This window comes from Paralichthys olivaceus, chromosome 7 (genome assembly GCF_024713975.1).
Source record: "Paralichthys olivaceus isolate ysfri-2021 chromosome 7, ASM2471397v2, whole genome shotgun sequence".
NCBI lineage: Eukaryota > Metazoa > Chordata > Actinopteri > Pleuronectiformes > Paralichthyidae > Paralichthys > Paralichthys olivaceus.
This window is the reverse complement of record NC_091099.1, coordinates 2,395,960-2,417,127: the sequence shown is the minus strand read 5'-3', so window position 1 is coordinate 2,417,127 and position 21,168 is coordinate 2,395,960. Positions and strand designations below refer to the sequence as shown.

Genomic DNA, 21,168 nt, shown 5'->3' with positions numbered 1-21,168 from the left:
TTTTGGCTTCATTTGTCCATCGTCCGTCTTTACACTTCATGTTTTGGACTGTTCCCTAATTGGCTGCTAATAGTAAATGACCTCTTTTAATTTAGAACCTGTTTTTACCCGTTACCCGTCACCGAAACAATATCAACATGTCGATACTCATCCTGCTGAGAAAAGCAGCTGTTAGCAGGAGTTTATTAAACTTTCGCTTACCAGCTAGCTGCTGTTAGATAACAGCAGCTGCCTTTAACAAAATAAGTTGCTGAGAACATTAGGACTCAACCGCACCGTCGGTGGGAAAAGAAAATCTAAACAGTGACAACGGAGAAGTTTCCAGTCTGCAGAGTGAGGTGATAATTCTCAGGAGGTGCAGAACTAACAGAGATCCACTGGAGACGTTTATCAAAACTTTCCCTTTAACCTGGAAGCGATAATTATACATAAACTGCAAGTATGAGAATCAGACCCGGGAGAGCTCTGAATGGAGATATCAAGTCAATGAGCACCGTGGGGGAAACTCTGCAGACTGAGATCTTCCCTTGAAATTCCATCTTCTTCGCTAGAAATACACTCTGGAGAAATGACAGAATATCACGAATAGATTTGTAATATTCAAGTTAAAATGCCTTTAAGGATAAACAGTAGGAACAAACAGAAATACTATTATTTCTGTGTATTTATTGTTAAAAGAGAAGACACACAAAATAGATTTTTTTTTTATATATCGAAAATATTAAATTATTACATACGGAACTATTTTATATTTTAATTTATGTTTCATACATAAACAGCCAACTCAATCTTTGCACATCATCCATATTTACAAAGTCAATTTCTTTTTTCATCTCACAGAACAGAGCATCAAATCACCAGATTACTGGTTTCTCAGCCAAAGGTCATTTCCTTGTTATGTTATTTATGTGAAAGGAAAAGTGGAGGAAGGTGCATAATAGAGAAGGTGTTGTTCCTTTTCACTGAGTGAGCAGCTAACATAATTACATAGCTCACTTCGAAAACACATGAGGATTCATTGGAAGTAGGAAAATCTGAGGATATTTTGGCAGCGTGTGGCTCCGGTGGATGTGTAGGCGTGTTGTTATGTTGACATGCACTCTGCCTAATGTAGCTTCTTTTCTAAAGCACAGATTTTCTACCCTGCAGTAATTGGCTTCTGTTCTTTTATTGGTCATCGCGCAAACACACAAAAAAACGTCCTTGGCCTGGTACGACCATTAATGATGTCTGCTGTCGAAGATCTCTGTGAAAACACGACTCTGGCAGCAGACGTGAAAGTGGAGAGACCTTTAGTAGAGAATTCAAAAAAGACAGCTTATAAAAATCCATGCAGGCAAATAAAGAACGAAGAGTCGGGCTGAGGCGACTTCTGAAAAACACAGACAAGGTCAAAAACAGGATCAGGTATAAAAATAAAAAAATAAAAACCCCAGAGCTGGAAGCTGAGGCTCAAAGACGACCCGGCAGCGAGCAATTTGTAACGCACCAATAGAGAGTTAATGAGGGAGTGAAGAGCAGGTGAGTGGGGAGGTCAGGTGACTCTAATGGCAGAGAGGCAGATACGAGAACATGCAACTGGATGAAATGACTGAAAGGATGTTTGGACTCTTCACGGAACACGAAGTGCAGACAAAGGACAGAGAAACATGTCAAACTGAAGGGACGAGACAAAAGACTGACGAGCACAGAGACACCAGGTGAGTGTGGACCGAAGGTCACAGGTGAAAAGCATCAGGGTGAGACAGACAATCACCGAAGTGGGAAATCAGACTGGAAGCAAAGAGAGTTAGAGAGGAACAAGGTGAAACAACATTTCAAAGTAAAACAGGAAACAAGAGAAAAAAAATCCAGAAGTCACGTGAAATCCAAAACAACTAAATAACGCTTTCAATCCATAGATTGTAAATAAAGATGGACGACATGTCAGCTCCCCCATTAGTGAAGCCATCTCATCTTGATCGCCCCCTGGTGTCTGGCTGCAGTATAGCTCCTCAACCTTCCTTCACCTGGACGTGGACCAAAATTAAACCGTGAGAGAACCCAACGAATAAATGAACGTAATTTGATGTAGTTCTTATTATTATGTATAATACATCGGTGGAACCTTGATACCTTCATATCAAGGTACTGTGCAGACTCTGGCTTTAAATGACGGGATGTCTTGTTATGCAGCTTAAGTTACTAAAGGGATAGAACTTCATTTCCGGTTGTGCAGAGAGATTAATGTCGAATGGTAAAGCGGGTTTCAGCTTTCTGTCTGAAACCCCGAAGCCACTGCTGCTGCACAAAGAGCTGGTCACCAAATCAGTTTGCAGGACCCCCCCAACTGTAGAACACGACAGTACTTATAACGATCTTGACGAGTAACACTTTCAAAATTCAACACACGGTTCTCGAGAGACGTGAGCCACGGATCCGTCTCCATCGTTAGAAAGTTTGACCGAATTCCGAGTCTGTCTCCAGGCTGGTTGATTCCCCTGTAGCTGATGTTTGAATCCCGGTGTCTGGATTCTTCCCAGAGGAGATGAATCCAAACGTGAAGATTGAAATGCAAACTGTCACAAACAGCAGTGACAGATGGACTCGGCAACACGAGATATTTCTTGACTTTATCCTGCTTTGGTGTAGAGCAGCACAACACATCAGGCTGGGCTGGCAACTCAAACGGGCCAGTTATCAGTTTCCTCCAACCTTAAAAGTTGTCGGTGAAGCTTTCAGAGCAGAATCCAGACATCACCTGAGACAGATGTGTCCCGGTAAGATTTTAACAGCGTGTCATTTCAGCCGTGGACTAAGAGCGGCTGCAACAATTCCATATTGTTGGAGGATGACTCCTCTCCCTGCACATCTCATGCCTCTGTCTTTCTTTCATCTTATGTTGAAAGGCTTTAACGCTTCACTTTGTAGTGGGACTTCATTTAAGCTCAACGCTCAGATGCACTGAGGGAATCTGTGCTCTCATAAGTTGTATCACATCCTCTTTACTGTGGAGATGACTGCTGCCTCTGAAGGGCCTTTTAATGCTGTAAAATTCCCCCTATTTTTAATTCCTGAATGCCATATGTGGCGTAACTGTCTGTTCAAGTGTCTGCTGTCGAGTATCGTCCATCGTAATGTTCTCTGTGTGATCTTATAAATGTGTTTTTAAAGGCCACAGTGAAATCCTGTGTGTAAAGATAATGTGATAGCAGAGCCAAATGGATAAACCAGTGCCAGTGATGAATTAAATAGAATTGCGGTTGTAATAACTCTGGCGCAGTCGTAAATGTTTAATAAGGTGGTTTAAAATGCACGGCGCTGACAGAGGGTGGCGTCCGGAGTGGACCGTTTTTTACTCAGGGCTAAAGATCACCTGTCAGCCAATCGATGGAGGACAGCGAGGACAGGTTGTTCGGGAGGACCTCGGCTTGTCCTTGGCGTCTCTTACTTTGTTTTGTTTGTTTGGTCATTTTACATGGTTTTTTTTTTTTTTGGAGGGAAGCCTGGCGAGGGGATCTTGGCTAGGCTTGTCTAAGAAGTTGCCAGTTTGAAGACGTAGTGACAACAATCCTGCTCGACAGGAGCGTGAAGCCTAAAGCAGAGCTTTGTCCTAATGCCCGAGAGACTCTGACTCGGAGACAAGGGCAACGTCTTCCCTGGCACATCTCCAGAGACGTTGCAACAGGATACGGGCAAAGCAGGGGACGGCCTGGAGCACCGAGCTGTTCAGCAGACACATCGCCTGGGTCTGAATCTTCTTTATCGTTGTTTTCGTCTAAGAAACTCTCCTGTGATGATTCGATATCGCTCCCCTGGTTTAGATCATCAGCCGTCATCTGAAACGCAACATGTCTTGGCAATGGTGACATCGTATAAAACAAGTCTAAAACCAAAATAGAAAAATAAAAATGTGTAGTTTGCTATTTAATTGAGAACAATAAAGAGTTTCACATATTTGCTAAATAGCAAGTTGTGTCATTCTTGAATCTCCCACTGTATCCAAGGTGGAAAAAATGTAAGTCTTATATAAATGATAGTTAAATTTATATCTATCTTCCACGTCCTCTGTGCATACGACTGGATAAATCAATAAATCAACTCTGCAACGTAGAAATTGTTTCCAAGGTCAGAGTTTCATTGTGTGTGAAATCATATGTATATATTTCCACGGTCAGTATTGATCCTCTGGGAACGTGGAGAGAAACGATCGCATGCTTTCACACTCACTTTGTTAATCCAGCATAACGCTGCGTTTCTGTTCCACAGGGAAACACTCCTGCACTCCTCCAGCTGCTGCGTTATATATCTGTGAGTGTGTGTGTGTGTGTGTGTGTGTGTGCGCACCTCCATCTTCCTCTAATTGGGAATTTGTATTCATTAAAAGCTCTGGATGACAAAGATGCGACTCTGCACCTGTTGTTTATGTCGCGGCGGCTCCTTTGGGGGCGGGTCAGGATTAACAGCGGCCGACCATTCCCTCTCGCCTCTCGTCAATAATCACAATCACATCATGAATCTCCAATTATCTCCCAAGCTGCCGCCCCCGGGCCACATCCGACTCCGTCTTTGAGATCCAAAATAACGAAAGGACTTTTCTTTTTTCATCCCAATTATTCTTTTCCATTGTATCTCATTAGCGTAGAGAGGGAAGATTAAGTTTTGATCAGAAGGGGTGTGTTCGGGCAAGAGAGGCAAAGAGACTGAAAGGTAAGTTCTGATGAAACAGAAACAGATGAGTGACAGCTAATAGGAGGACGTACAGTAGCTTGTTAGCTCCCCGTGCCGCAGGTAGCAATATGTCGGGAGCTTTATAATGAGGCTGCTTCTTTCATGTGGACCGAGGCTTTAATCCCCAGCACATCAGCAGTGGGACATATGGTAAACTGAGCGTTGTTTGTCACCTACACAGCTTTTTTATTTAGCCTAGTTCCATTCTTATTCTTTCCACTTTCCTGTGAAGTTGAATCCGTCTGCTGCTTTTTTTTTTCTTTTCTTCCATCTCTCTGTCGTGCCGTCCTTTGTTGTGGTCATCCTCCCTTTTCTCCTCCCGTCTCTTGTCTCGATCTCGTCCCCCTAACTTTAACCCTCATCATCATCGTTAACGGGACAGAAGGCCCCACCCCTTTTCCTTATACATTGTTAAACGTAAACAAGCTTTCAAAGTTAGGAAAGGATTTATATTTGAAAACTGGGGTCGTGTTGTCGTCTGTACTGTTCTAATGGACGGAGATTGGATTCATTTGGAGCTAAAGCGCTTGTGTGGACAGACATCGTTTTAGTTTTAAGTCATATTAGTTTAGACGCAGCCTCAACTGGTTTTCTTTTCTGACTTGTGCTCAGGAGTAAAGTTATTCCTGTAGTTAAAGTTCATCGTTAACACAAGTCGCAGGGAAGAGTGTTGTAGGCAAATAAAAGTGAATTAAAGTTGTAATTAAAGATTGATTCTTGGAGTAAAAAGGATCAATGAATATTAATTAGACCTGAGACGCCCTCGATAAAAAGAAGCACTTTAAGACCCAAGACTCATTGTTAGAAAACAACCCCCTTAAAAACTCGACACTGACAGAAATCTTTGTATTTCTTCTCTTCCGAAGCAAAAGAAAACACTAAATTAAAACCATTTAAAAGCCTAAACGTTTGACTTTTACTGGAAATCTTTGCCTTGGAAACTGAACAGGCAGCATTTAGTATTGTTTGTTGATTATTGTAACTCGATGGGAAAAGAAAATGACGGTGATTTACAATGTAAGGGTTCGGCTCTTAAATGGTTTTTATTTTATGTAATTTCATCTGATTTAGAGGCCGATGAATAAAGAGGTTTTATTGACGCTGTAACAGAGTTGCATCAGGTCACATCTTTGCCTGCGGCTTGCAGTGATACTGAAATCCTCCCCCTCCTCCTCCCCCTCCAGCCTGTCTCTCACCCTGATCCTCGGCGAGCGGCTCAACAGACGCGTCGAACTCTGTTTCTGAATCTTCTACGTTGTTGTCACTGTTGTTCTCCTTCAAGTAAATGCTGCACTTTTCTCCCGTGTCGCTCCCTCGAATCGTCGGCCATTATCTGAACTTGAAAAACTTTTGGGTGGGGGGAGGGGGGCGGCTAATACTGCAGTAGAAATTTTAAAAAAAAATACATTCCCCATAATGCATCTTCCTTCTGAATGTGAATTTCGGTGATTCATCCATAAAGTCTGCACTTTAGTGATTTGCGGATGGAGCTATGGTGATGTGGTCTCAGCTGTCAATCATGACATATCATCCCGTTCAGTTGCCTCCAAAGAGGAAAACAAACCCTTTTTGCTTTAGCTGTCGTGTCGTCCTTCTTTTTCTACAGTTAATGGATTCACCAGGAATTTCATTGATCGTGTGTCTTAACAGTGAAAAGCGAGAACGTCTCCTCCAGCTCCGAAGAGAGAAGCTCTGAAACAGAAGATTAGCATCTTTTCTTTCTTTCACAATACGTGCGTGGCTGCATTTATTTCATTATTAACATAATTATTTGAATCTCCACCTGTTTCTGCCTGAGTTCCTCCGCCTGCAGCTACATCCTGCTCGCTCTCGCTCTCCGTCTCCACCGATGCCTTGTGGGCGTTATCTTGTGTATTTTGTGCATCTGCAATGAGTCTTTTTATATCCCCGCGTCTCCCTTTGTTTGTCATGAACATCTTCAATGCCTCCTGCTGTATTTTAAATTAGGCTTAAAGATGCCAATTTATACTTTCATGAGTAATATGTTGAGTAATACTTTTACTCAGGGTGAATTACAAAGCAGCTTTAGTCAATATTTCGCAGACAGGATCAATAAATTATCTTTTCTTAATGTTTGTTATACAAATGCAGTCGGTGAACTGTGCCTATGGCCGCTCCTTCGCTGCCACGGTGCATCCAGACTCCAGAAGCTTGACTGCACAATGAGCTGAGTAAGTCTGGAACTCAACATGATTACAAAGTCAATGAAAGCCACCGTGCACATTTGCATTGCACCATTTTCTTTGTAAATGTGGAACCCCTGGGCTCCGCGGCTCCGAGCAGCTGTGTGAGGCCCGGGAGCCGCCATTTTCTGCCAGGTGTGTGGGGCCAGGTCGCGGTGGCAGCAGGTGAAGCGTGGTAGTCCAGATGTCCACAATCCACACAAATGTTTTCCCACTCCTCCTGAGGGAAGTGACGGTGTTGCCGTGCCAGATGACAGTGTTTGTTCTTCAGGCTCTGTGATTTCAGTTTGAAACAGAATAATGGACAGAAGTGTCAGGGCTCAACTTTAATTTGAGAAGTTCGGGGAGACAGATTTCAAGGTTATCAGAATCTGCTTCACATGCAACTTTTATCTATTACACAGACAGAGACTCTGGCAGAGGACGACAGAAAACTGGACAAATAAGTTAAAGAAGGACCCATTCATCATTTATACTGCTTATGCTTTTAAGGGTCATGGGGTGAATCAGACAAATATTCAAATGCTGTATTTCGCGATTGCAGGAAAAGTGATAAAGTAAATGAATCACTGGACTGAGGTTGTCATCCATAGTTTTCAGCATGAGTGGTATTTGCTTGAATACACATAGTCTCAGAACTCTGAATGTAATTTAGTTTACTTCACACAAACATTTTGTCGTTCTCTCTCCATTCGGGCATTTGTCAGTTTCCTCTGCTCTGTTATTCTTGTCGTTCCGCTGCACTTTAACACTTCATCAGCTGGATATTTGATGATGAGACGTAATCAGGGCAACATCTCAACCTCCGTGGCTGTGTCAGCTCTGACATGTGGGCTGGTATTTACGGCGCCACAGCCGCCTGACACCAGCCCGCATCCCTCTTCATTAGCGACGCTGCAGCCAGTTATATAGTGCGCCAATCAGCCTTGATGTAATCAGTTGTGTTCAACACACCAATCTAGCCCCATGACAAGATAATTACGGCTGGTTCTCGAGGGAGACGTGTAGTGGGCACGACCACGGAACCCAACTGGAGCTGGAGCTGCACCATCAGGACACAGTCCCTTCAGTTTAATCAGGGGTTTTCTCTGGGTTCTTTTTCAGAAGCGTGGTGGTAACCTTTTGGTTTATCTGCCAAAGGCTGCAACTGTTCATAGAACTGCATGAGTCAGTGCCAAGCAGAACTGAGGAGAGCCTGTCCACTTCCCATCAAAGCTGCCGGACCGAGATTGGCCGCAATTCACTTAGAAGGCAGCAGCGAGGTAGTGCTCAACGAGTAAAAGATGCTAAACAGATACACAATACTTCTGAGAGACAAAATGTCCCAGTTTGCTATAATCTTGGCAAAAAAGTGTTGATTATAAATCAGAAATTTCCCTGAACACGTGTTCATTCTGTTAACTCATGCCAATTGTCTGGTATTATGATTTAGGACCGATTGCCAAGTCGAACGAGCATCTAATGGAAGAGTAAATCAGGCTAATGATCTCCCTATGCCTCCATTCATTCTGGACCACCTCGTGAGCGCCCCCTACCCAACAAAGATGTTGTGTAGAGCTTTCCTCTAAAAGAAACTCTCTGGTCGAAGTTTCCCGTAGATCAGGTTTGTGCGTTGTAATCGTGGCTCACACTTAAATTCATATATTTTACACTGTAACACTGTATTTGAAACTTGGAATATCTGATTTTCGGAGGTTTCATCTTCCTCTCCTCTCTTTATACAGTCTCTTTTGTTCATTATTCCATTTGGAGATCCTTATTTTTTTTCAGTTAAATCACTGCAGCCATCTGAAGGCATCTACAGCCTCTGATTAGAGAAGTGCCACATCTGATTGCGGTGCCATTACATATGATCATCTGCTGTTTTAACTTAATTATGTGCAAATAACTCCAGACGTCTACAAAGTCACCTCATGCTGTATTCTGTTGTTTCAGAGATGTTGGATCACAGCAGCTCGTCAGTCTTGAGTCTCAATTCGTCCTTTTTCAAACTTTCTTTTGCCGTTAAAGATGCGTTTCATGTTTTATTCTTCAAACGCCGATGTGTCACATTTTACGGTGCGATGCGAACATTAATGTCGTGGGATACAGTAGACACGGAGACAGTAAAAATAGCCTTGGATTGATGTAGTCGTAAAAATGGCCTAATTTACACATCTGAGCAAGTTTAATAAGAATCCACAATATCTGTCTCTGACTGTGGAAGTAAGACACCGTGAAAAACCCAGATGAAATCCAAACAGAATGTTTTCCTCGTTAAGCCAGACCACGTCACTGCTGTGGCTGCACGAACCAGAACCGCAGGTTACGGTCACAGACTGGAGCTGAAGACGGATGATGCATCTGACCACCTCCCGCTATCCGAAAAAAGAAGCCATAATATCCTGGAAACCAACGCTGCCATCTTGATTTGTGCAGTAGCGATCATATGTAGCTGCGGTATTGAGATCCTGCTCATACATGCACTCAAATAACTAATTAAAACAAAACATATCAGACACATGAACATTTGGACCTATGTCAATGTTTGGTCCATGTCCCATCCACCAACATGGAGGACCTTTACTGCAGTCAGCCATCAGGGGGCGATCAAGACACCTTTGCGGAGCTGTCATGTCGTCCGTCTTTAAATAAGGTCTCACAGGTTGTTTTTACAATAATTAAAATTGAATAGATACATTTCAGTTTTAGTTTGAGTGAACGATGTGAACAATTCTACCAGTAAAGAATGTACGACACGTTAAATGAGCCTGAATACAATTTTTTTTTTAAAAAGCTCCTAAAAGCTCATTTTTCAAACAGAGGGTTATTTGGTGAGAGCCATTTCAGAATATGACATATTTCCTGTAGCTGCTTCAAGGCTCATGCAAGTTTAATGAGCAGGAGAAAACCTGTTAATGTATTCTTAGCAGGAAAACTGCAGCCTAATAAAGAAGAGCACAAAGAGAAGCAGTGTGAGTGCTTCTCTGTCCAGGTCCGTCTCCAGTCGATCGGTGGTCGTAAACATCTGACGGGTCACACGGACCAAAATCCATCTGCCTCCACCGTGTTACACTTATCGTCTCTGTTGTTTCTCCGGCCTTGAAGGATCCCCCCCCCGGTCCGCCTCTTCCATTCAACAGTTTCCAGAGGAGGATGTGAGAAGTTCCCGTGCCACGCTCTCCAGACCTCCGTCCACTCTGCGTGTTTTTTTCCGAGCGACCATAAACAAAACTCCCTGCCAGCGGTGACTTTATTCCCGTGACGGGGGCCGAGGGCAGGGAATTCATCACTCGCTTTGACTGAGTTACACCTCAAGGTCAAAGCAATTACTGGACTTTCAATCCCACCCTGACCTCCCTCTACTCCCTCTTCACTAGTCTCCTCTTCACAAAACTCCACCCCTCTTACTCACCCCCGACACCCATGTTTTCTTCTGCTCTTTGTTTTCTCGTTGCTGCTCTTTTCTTTTTACGGCTAACTTGCCTTCACTACTCCCTTTGTAGGAAAATCGTTCAGTTTTCATGACTTTTACTTTTTAATCGTTGTTTAAACTATTCCCTTTAATGGTCAACTCACACTTATGACTCCGTTATTACTTTTCTATCCCACCAGCAGCAGTAACCCAGTATCAGTACTGTATATGGAAACACAAATCTTCAACTCGAAAGATTCGTGAGCTTTTAATGCTAAGGGGCGGATACAGCTGTCAACAAAAACACTTGAATTCCGCAGCACAATTAATATGTCTGTCCCGGACAATCTCCTGCTGTCCTCATATGTAAGGCAAAGTCTGAAACATGTCTAACCATGTTGAAACCATGTCTGATCATGCTTGACCGTTCCTCGTCTGACTAAAAGTATTTGCCGTCCCTCCTGAAAGAGCCATTTTGACATAAAGCCATTACGTCTGTTCCTTTGGTTGTAGTTTTTTTCACACAGAGGTTTTCTTAGGTCAGCCTATCTACTACAATACAAGACAAAATGAAACTGCCACAGGCAATTTCAAAATCATCCCCTCAGCCACCAGAGGCAAAGCACCAGTTTTCAGCCGAGCACATAACGACCTTTGGCTTTTTCCCAAATTATAGCAGAGGAAAGGTTCAAGACTGCAGTTTGATCAGTAAAGGCTACATTCATAACCTCAGAAGAAATTGCCAAAGCCTTTTTTCCCCCCCGAAACACCAAAGTAAGTGAGGCAGTTAGGGTTGACGTGACCTAAGTGATGGCGAAGATAAGAAAAGAAATCAGACAGGACCTGAATCACACAGAGCAAGATGGAGAAATGGACCAATCAGAGGCATGAAGGGATGAGAAGCCCCCTAATGGTACAAGACCCTCATTACAAAAGATACGGTATTAAATTACACAGGCAGATAAGAGGAAATCATCCGTCCACTCCTCTGTCCTCCTCCTCTCACACCCTCCGGAAGGTCTCAGTGATCATATCATTCAGATTTAACCTGAGCTCCTGGTCCAGAGGCTTTTGGCCGACTGGGCTTTAAAACATCATCCACGGTCCCAGAACAGACTTTTCTGCTGAAACGTCCTTTTCCACAGGAGCTTTAACGCCTCTAGATTTATTTTTATTGTAATGACGACGCCTCATTTCTCATCTTTTCTCTTGACAGTGTTTTTCTTCTGTTCTCTCATCTGTCATAACATGTTTTTGCTGTTTCCCTCTTTTTCAAAGACGACATTACTGATGAAAATTACTCTCAGCGAAGTCAGCCTCAAAGTTTAATGACTCCGTAAACATAAACAAATCGGGGAGTTATATTTAAAACAGGATGATCTGTGGGTTTGCTTTTGCTCTTGCAAATGCACACACAGCTCTGTAGCACATAGTTCAGCAGCCTGATGTATTCATGGCATAAAAGCTCATAACACTGCATCATTAGTCAGCCTCAGTCAGTCTGGAGGCTCCCTGAACGCTCGCCCTCCTCCAGCTCCATCACCACATGGACGTAGAGGTCTTTGGGTGTATTGAGTTTATGTTTGTCAAACACCTTTGCCCAGGAAACCCAGTTGATCAGACCCCAAGTCGCTCGTCTCGATCTGCAGCCTGTTCTTTGGCATCAGTAATTTTTTCCTGAGGTCACCCTTCCTGTTACATCTGTAAGTCTGTTCTTGAAAGGCCCTGAAGCCGAGTTCACACTACGCGACTTGCTGTCTCGTGATCAGGAGTCTTGCAGTCGCTGTGAGGTTCACGGGAGAAAACCCCAAAATATGTGTCATGAAAACACACGTGAGAAAGGACACGAATGATCTCCTGTGTCGTCCCGCAGTACTCCAGATATTACTGCAGGTTTGCAGTACTCTGACAAACTTAAGTTTATGTGACTTCTATGATGGTAAACTTTTTCCAAAGAGAGGGTTTGTGGTGTCTGTTGGCTTTGTAAGCACAATAATGCTGTTTTTTCACTCTGTGCATCTGCTTTATCGACAAACGGTGAGCGCCTGCATTTTTGTCTCCGTCGTGGTATTTCGTTTTGTAGTTTTGTTGCTTTCATGTTGAGAAGAAGCGGAGCGCAGGGGGGAGCAGCAAAGCGCTGCACACATACACGTCCCTGCTGTCACATGCACATCGAACAAACTCAGGAAATACGGCACTTATTAAAACTCTGTCATTCTCCAGGCAATAATAAAATGTTGTATTGTACCATTTATTAGCAGGGTGTCGTGATACCTTTCGGATTTCAGCTTCCTGCTGATGATCCCTGTGTGGATAGTATCTGCACCTGAGGCACTCGGCGGGTCGAACTCTTTCCTCCGGGGCGTGTGGACCGTGCTCCTTCCCTCTGACGCTGTGTCTCTGTCAGACCTCATCAGAAGAGGTTGGACGATCTGTGGTTGATGTCACAAACCTGCTGGAATGGCTCAGCCTTCCACGGATCTTGGGTAATCTCGCAGTTGATCTCGCGGTGAATGTCTTATTCCACACCCACGCCGTCCTGCTTCCACCCTAGTCCAGCTTGTACGTCTTCCTGGATCATAGCACACCTCTCCGTCCCTTGGGGTATGTTGAGCTCTCTGAATATTTCCTCTTCCATTTCCTCTTTGTCCTGACTATGAGAACGTGAAGGTTTTCAGTGGCTTTAATGAGGATTAACGGTGGGTTTGATTTTTGCCGATGCAGCAGATCCAATATCTATAAATCCAGAAACCATCAGGGGATTTGTTTCCTCTACACAAACACCAGGACTTAAATTGGCTACATTCAATAAAACAGCATGTTTTTACTCCCTGATATCACCACCTTCGCCTGCAGCATCTTCGCTTCATTATAACAGGAAGCAGTCGTCAAAGTCTCATAAAAAAAACCTTGGTTCTAATTGTCGTCGTGCTGCATTGTTTTGAACACTGGAGCTATAAGTGTGTTTAATGTGAAGCATTAAAATTTAACGCAGATTGCTGGAATATGAGCTATCGCAGGGGGGGGGGGCAGGAATTGAACACACTCACATCTCCAGGGGCCACGGCGTAGACTTGATTACCAAAACAGGAACATTTCACACACACACACAGCCTGAAAGTAAAATTAGAGCGTGATTTGAAAGAAGCAGGGTTTCAGGGGACAGCGGATAAGTGCTTTGTTTATTTCAGATGATGGTGATGGTGTCGCTTTAAGGAAACACAGGTTCTTATTTTGTACAGTGCAATTACAGCAGCCGGCTTCAGGGACGAGTAAATTACAATGTAATTGGACAGATGACACAGCGTCGCTCTTGGCTTCATATCCATGTCACAGGTGGTTGATAAATAACCTGCACAGCTGAAGTCGATACGTGTGTGTGTGTCTGTGTGTGTGTGTGTGTGAAATAATATCTGACAAATGATTGAAAAGATGTTGCTGGATGAGGGGAGATGACGAGTTATTTTAATGTGGCTGTTTCATCATGTGTCATTTAGTGAGTGTGTGTGTTGTGCTTCTTGTTACATGTGTAAGTGTGTGTGTGTGTCTGTGTGTGTGTGTTCGTGTGTGTGTGTGTGTGTGTGTGTGTGTGTGTGTGTTCCCGCAGTTTGACCTAAGCTATGAATTTTATCCAACTGAGTTACAAAGTATTGGCCCAGTCATCCATCTGCTCTGCAGCCCCTATGCAATTGTAATTGCATTAGTGCGGTGTTGATTTATTATTAGACACCTTTTCCCAAAGTCCCCAGGCTCATTTTCCTTTATTAGAGCGAGTCTGAAAAGACAATACGCAGCCTCACGCCGCAGAGCCCCCTCCAGGCCAAACTTCATTCCAAAGTGAGCGGGGGATAAGTGGGTAGAAGTGAGACCATTGGGGAGTGTGTGTGGGGGGGTGGGGGGTCTGCCTCCGTCCTGTTCACACAAGTTTTTCTGAATCGTGTTGTTCATTCCTGATGTTGAGGGTTTCTGCTCACTCGCGCCATCACTGCTCCTGCAGTACTATACACGAGTCTCCCCAAGTTTGAATCGTCCAGAGGATCCAGTGTCCAGAGGATCCAGCGTCCAGAGGATCCAGTGTCCAGAGGATCCAGTGTCCAGAGGATCCAGTGTCCAGACGATCCAGTGTCCAGAGGATCCAGCGTCCAGACGATCCAGTGTCCAGAGGATCCAGTGTCCAGAGGATCCAGTGTCCAGATGATCCAGTGTCCAGAGGATCCAGTGTCCAGACGATTCAGTGTCCAGATGATCCAGTGTCCAGACGATCCAGTGTCCAGAGGATCCAGTGTCCAGAGGATCCAGCGTCCAGAGGATCCAGTGTCCAGACGATCCAGTGTCCAGAGGATCCAGTGTCCAGAGGATCCAGTGTCCACAGGATCCAGTGTCCAGAGGATCCAGTGTCCAGACGATTCAGTGTCCAGACGATGGACAACAGCTGAACTTGTCTGATTATCCTCTAGTGCGGAGGAGGTGTTATATGGAAAGGAAAAGAAGGAAGGTTATGGAGCAAGAGGGCAAGGGAGGAAAGAAAGGAAGTGTCATGCACGTGTCTCTTTACCTCCACCCATAATCACCCTCTCCTTCCATTAAATACAGTCTTGTCAATTTTTCTCTCTCTGCTCTGTCTCTGGATCCACCCTCTGTCGTCTCACCCTCTCCTCCCCTCCTCCGTCTCTCACTTTGCATGTTAATGTTTACTCCCTCTCTTCTTCCTCCCCCAGTTGTTGTTCTCACCTGACCGGCCTCTCCACCTCCCCTCTCCGCTCTCCCCTCTCCGCTCTGTCGTCTCTCTTGTGAAAAAGATTCATGAAAATGAAATGTGCCTTTAAACATGGGTAAATCACAGTCATCTGGGGCCATTACAATAATTACTATAAACAAACGAGACCATTACAGGAAGATCTGCGTCTCCTGCCGGCCTCCACCAGGCATCCTGAATCACCTGATAGCAGCTGAGAGCAGCTATAAAACCTGCAGGGCTGTTTCACCAGAGCAGGAGCTTTTTTTTTTATTTCAGCTCAAATGGATGCAAAGCATTTACAGTTACTGGTAATGGCTGATTGTGAATGGAGGGAATGAGCGAAAGAGAAAATTACCTTGTTTATCTTTTTTCAGAATATTTATCTAGAAAGTGGGAAATGTGTGGTTACAGACGTTCGAGGTTTCAAGCTTGGATAAAAGCACGAGCACCGGGTTGAGTCTGTGAGAGAGTATAGAGCATCGCTATTAGAAAGTCAAATTAAATTAAAGCGTAATTTGGATTTCTTATCAAAGTGACTGATATCAATTTAGGTGTTTTAGGGAGGCAATTTGTCATTTGACAAGACGGACGAAGCGCAAAAAGGAAGAGAGAGAGAGAGAGAGAGTAGGCACAGAAAAGGGCTGCAAGCTGGAATCGAACTGACGGCTTCTGCTGAGGACTGCAGCCTCAACACACTGGGCCCCAGCTCCGCCAGGCGAGCCATCTGGATTAAATTAAGTATTTCGAGGAGGTCGAATAAATAATAAATAGAGACGATTGGATTTCTTAAAAGCTGAGTTCAAATGCAACCAAAAGCCTCCGCAACACTCGCAGTGATTCGTTTCCAAATGCCTGAGGAGGAAAAGTGGAGCCGCTTTCCAGACAGATGTTAAAAAATGTGTGACAATATTTACTCATCCCAGAGTTTAACTACGCCCCAAAAACATCCTGTCCCTGTGGGATTTTCTTTACACCTTCGTATTCCGTCTCCTCCGTCTTTGTGAACGACAGCAGCTAAAGTGACACTGGAACACAAGTCGGTCTCGTTAAAGACAAAACAAAACCCAGCAATTTCTACACATTCACGTTCAATGCGCTTCTGCAGAATTAATCTGATCCCGGATCAGTTCAGCCGCTGGATGATCTGCGAGCGTGAGCGAGCGTTGATCAAGGAATTAGAGCCCCGTGAAGACAATTACACTTGTTGTTCGCAAACATGATGAAACACAAAGAAATTCTGGGAGGTGAAAATTTAAATGGAGGCAAAACAAGCTGTGATCCTCTTTGTGTTTCACTCCGTCGCTGTTTGTCAGATCTTTGACTGAGTTTATACCAGTTCAGTTATTGTGAGCGTTCAAAATCGTCACACAAACACAAGGATGAATGAACACATTAAAAAAAGAAATGCCCCGGCCGAGTGTGAACTCACTCACATTATGGTGAGTTTGCTCTAAGTGATAGCATTCTTGATCCATGAGTGGAAACTCAATTGTCCATTGCAGTCTTTCTTACTCACTTTATAATTCTCTACCAGCGTGTGTGTGTGTGTCCGTCCCTCTGGCTGTTTATATTCAGATACGTGTCTGTCGGTGTGTGTCTGTGTGTGAGAGGATGGTGTGAGGTCTGAGAGGCCGCAGAGCCCCCGGCTGAGAAGATGGACAACGACTTGTAAACTTGTTTTCATCCACACGCACTGAAACACACACACACACACACACACACACACACACACACACACACCCCACACTTGTTTTCTCCACAGCGCCCCAGGGGAAGAGAGGAGGCTTTCAAGGCGACTCTGGAACCTTCAGTCAGCCAGAAAAAAAGGATTTTCTTTTTGGCATATCCCAAACTGATGCTGTTATTTGTGTGTTCGTGTGTGTGTGTGTGTGTGTGTGTGTGTGTGTTTGTGTGTGCGTGGGTTTAACAGAGAAAGCAGACAAACAGGAAGAGAAAGTGGAGAAAATAAAAAAAATGACTCTTATTAAACCAGAAAAGACACATTTGGACTTTCCACTTCAGCCCCAATCAACTGCTGCTCCGAACTAAGTCCATCATTTCTTCTCCCTGTGTTTGGCTGAAGAATTACATGTGACGCATTATAACGTGTTCAGTCCATGAAGTGGTCATAAAGCCCCAGAGAGACTTCACAGAGGAGACCTCAGAGAGCCCACAGCCCGGCGGAGTGACAGACGGCTATTATAAAAACAGCACGGAGCCATTTTGTCCTGATAAGAGACACTTTGTCCAGGTTCTCAAGCCTTTGAAAAGTGAAACACACTTCGCTGTCCTTGGATGAAAGGACTCACCCTCCGTCATGTCAATTTGTCAGTTTGGGTCTTTTCTTTGCCAGTGTTTCTTTTTTCAGTCCCTTTGTTGTCATCCATTTACCGACATCGCTTCTCTTTCTTTCCCTCCCTCTCTCTTTCCCTCTGCAGGGAGATGAAGTACTGACTGTCATTAAGACTAAGGCTCAGTGGCCGGCGTGGCAGCCGCTCAACCTGTGAGTATCACTCAGCGTCAGTGTCATGAAAGGGGGAAACACTCCTCTGCCAGAGATATGACAGAATTAGTCAAAAGTCAGTGAGTCGATAATAAGAACAGCTTTTTTATGGCTCGGGCAAATTGGAAGTTGAAATTTAACATATTAAATGTTCACGGTTTAAAGGAAACTCAACTTAAATAGCGCACAAATCTTAGATCCTCATAATACTACTAAAAAATAATGTTAATATTTATTACCAGTATGTTGTTTTTACCCCTTTGAACCACGTCTCATGCTGCACATCTCACTGTTTCAATCTTCATGTTTTCAACAGTATTGTGAGACTGTGTGTGGCTGCTGGATGAAAACCGTCTTTGGTTGAGGACCTAGGTTTAAGAATCTGTTTGTAGACGGTTCAGCTGTGTCGGCCGAGCTGGGGTGGTTTTCTCACTGCAGGAAAACTTAGTACTTCACAAAACACTACAAGTCATCTCAGTGTCTTCAAGCCGAGGTTTTAATTTCATCAGTCAGACGTGTGAGTTCTCTCTCACATGTCTGAACAATCACTCGCTGGCATCTTGTGCACACTTTGGAATTGGTTCAAGAGCAATTAGAAACTTATCACAATTCTAGCCCTCAGCACAGAGTGGGAACACACACACACACACACACACACACACACACACTAATGTACTGTATCTCTCACCAAACATCTGCTTAATTGCCCCTCCTAGCGTTGTCTGTCATTTGCAATATATTGTGCCACTATTATTTTTACTAATGAGAACATTCACACATACATGTATCACCCACACAGGCACACACACACACACACACACCACACACACCACACACACCACACACACACCGTCTCACCACCAGGGTGAAAAATGAGCTCATTTTGTAAAGTTGTCAGAGTTGTTCTAGAAGAGTTGTTTCTTGTTTGTAGGTTTCGGTTTGGACGTCGTTATTAAGATGCCAAAGACAGTTTTCCACAAAAAAAAAAAAAAAAAACTTTTGAAACTCAATTTAGCTGGTGATTACACTGAGCAGGTTTCAGACATGCTCAGAGAACACCTCATTACGAGCTATTTTCTGCCTCTAATTGGAAATTTCGCAGCTTTAATTTATTCCATAATTAATAGAGTGAGACAGGGGTCAGAGGTCATGACATCACAACTGGCTATTTTTTAAATAATTACCAAAAGAAATGCTAAGAGAATGTTAGGGAATCGGAAAAAACAATTCTACTGGGTTGATGATGTGTACAAACACGCCGAGGGCTAATTTATTACTCACATCTAATCAAATATGTTTATTTTTGTTTTTCCTCTCTTTCTTTCATCGTTCACCCAATCACCAGGCGAGCAGCTCCGTCAGCAGAGTTTTCTGTGGACCGCACCCGTCACCTGATGTCCTTCCTCACCATGCTGGGGCCGAGTCCGGACTGGAACGTGGGGCTGTCAGGGGAGGATCTCTGCACCAAGGACTGCGGCTGGGTGCAGAGGCTGGAGACAGACCTCATCCCCTGGGATGCAGGCACCGACGCTGGAGTCACGTATGAGGTAGTCGACCCTGATTTTCTGGCAGTGGTAGAAACTCAGAGGAGGTGTGACATGAAAATTCACTCAGTATCTACTCACCACTCTGCCGATGGAGGGGTGGGGGAGGTGTGGAGTTTCAGAGGTAAACAGCGTTGCAGACAAATCCAATACTTTGAAGTAACTGGCGACCACAAAAACAAAACATGCTTCGATACCAATCTGCCACATCACAGCAGACTTCCACCTGTTTGTAGTTTCCTACATCTTTAATATGAAAGGTGCTCATCCATATTCACCCACTGTTTGGAGGCTACAGCGATTTATTTATAGTTTACAAGCTCATGAATAAGCAAGGGGCTTATTTTCGGCTGAGGGGAGACTGCAGTAAATATCTTTTTTAGTAAAACTCTCTAACACAAAAGCAAAGCACCCCCCCCCCCACGTATGTGACGATTTGATTTGATCACCTTTTTACTGCATTTCTACTTTTGAGAGCACAACCCGAGATAAATGTCTTGGACAGATACAAATACTTTCTTCATGTCATCACAGAATACTTAATAATTAATGATGATAACGAATCCAGAAACTGGAGAACCACTGAAAATACAACATCTAGTGTTGAAGGTTTACCGACGCGTCGTTCATTCTATTGCACAGCAGGCGTTAAATGACTGCCACCTACAGGCAGAGAGGTGTCATTACCCATCTGACTCCTCCAGACTCTTGCTCATCTTTTCATTGTATTAAAACCAAAGCCTCCTCTCATTTCCTTTGTCTCCTCGCAGACAGTGTTGTAACTTCTAATTATCTCCAACAAGTGAAAGATGTCTTCTTGTTTGGTCTCAACCGAGATCTTTTCATCCTGGTAGTCAGAGAAGAACGCTTTCCATCAACTTGCAAACTACAAAGAGAATGGTGGAGGTTTTTACATCTGACTTCATATCCATTCTCCCTTTGTAGCTGTCGTCCTTTTGTCTTATTCAGCATTGTTGCATATATTAAATCCAGAAGTTGGTTTGAAACTTTAAAAAAACATTATTTTTTTGCTGAGAGAAGAAAGAGAATGATTCATTTTTGTCATGTTTCATCGGTTCTCTCTGGGTTTTTTAAATTTTTTTAATCTATGTGCAAACACTTCTATCACTCTCACCTGGAAACAGAGCCGTGGATCTCTTATTAAAGAGGTTTTTTTAAAAGGATGTTAATAAAACATACTGAGATCAAACAGAGACGAGGCCCCCGGACCAGATGGCTGATGGGAGGGACGGCCGACGGTGGGTTCAGGCCCCTGACAGCACCTCTCTGTTTGGTCAGAGAGGTGGAGAAAACCAATGCAGCTATTAGTGCTATTTTTACTTTTTATACATTCTGCTTGAATAACCGCTGCCCTGCTGTTCCTTCCCCCAAGAGAAATGATGTTGTTCTCATTCTCCACACACATTCATACACAATACTCTTCTATTGCATTTGTATTCTGTGACACAAAAAAATTATTCCCGTGCCCCAAATTCCGTCCGTTTAACTTTGGATTATTCTGGCCGCTCCTCAGTTGGACGACGCAGACTCTCTTCCCTCTGGCATTTCCGGTCGCCAGTACACAAGAACAGATGTTTTCCTCCAGGACGCCAACCAATTTACCGCAGAGCGCGATGATTTGCACAATGCTAATGCGGGAGGGGGGGTGGGAATCGTTCCCCTTCAAATCGTGGCCTGATCTTCACCCGTAGCATCTTATTCGCTCACGTACATTTCCCCCCGATTGTTAAAGAGCTGTTAGATGAATTTCACCTTTGGGTTGACATTGAGAACTCAGAGACCTGTACCTGGGGAGATGACTGTGAAAACTGAAAGGCCCCTTGTACTGATAAAATAAAATTTGGATTTGATGTTCGGTGCAGCAGGGGTTCCGTCTGCTGGGGGTTAGATTCATGTCCACCTGATGTCCCATTCTGCTCAGAAATAAGAGTTATTTCCAGAAAGGTTACCAGGGGTTTAAAGTTTTTCTGGTGCCATCAGCTCTTTTTATAAATAAGATAGTAAAAGCTGCATTAATTAAATTTGGCTGCCTCGGGACAAAGCCACTACACAAC

The 21,168-nt window shown here is 43.9% G+C and overlaps 1 protein-coding gene across 1 annotated transcript in view; it reads left to right on the top strand.

Moving 5' to 3' along the window:
- The window catches only part of spon1b (spondin 1b), a 59,540-nt gene that overhangs the window by 29,597 nt on the left and 8,775 nt on the right, over nucleotides 1-21,168 (top strand). Inside the window, 2 exon segments of the mRNA XM_069528550.1 lie at nucleotides 17,485-17,549; nucleotides 18,895-19,096. Coding sequence (XP_069384651.1) covers nucleotides 17,485-17,549; nucleotides 18,895-19,096 — 267 coding nt within the window.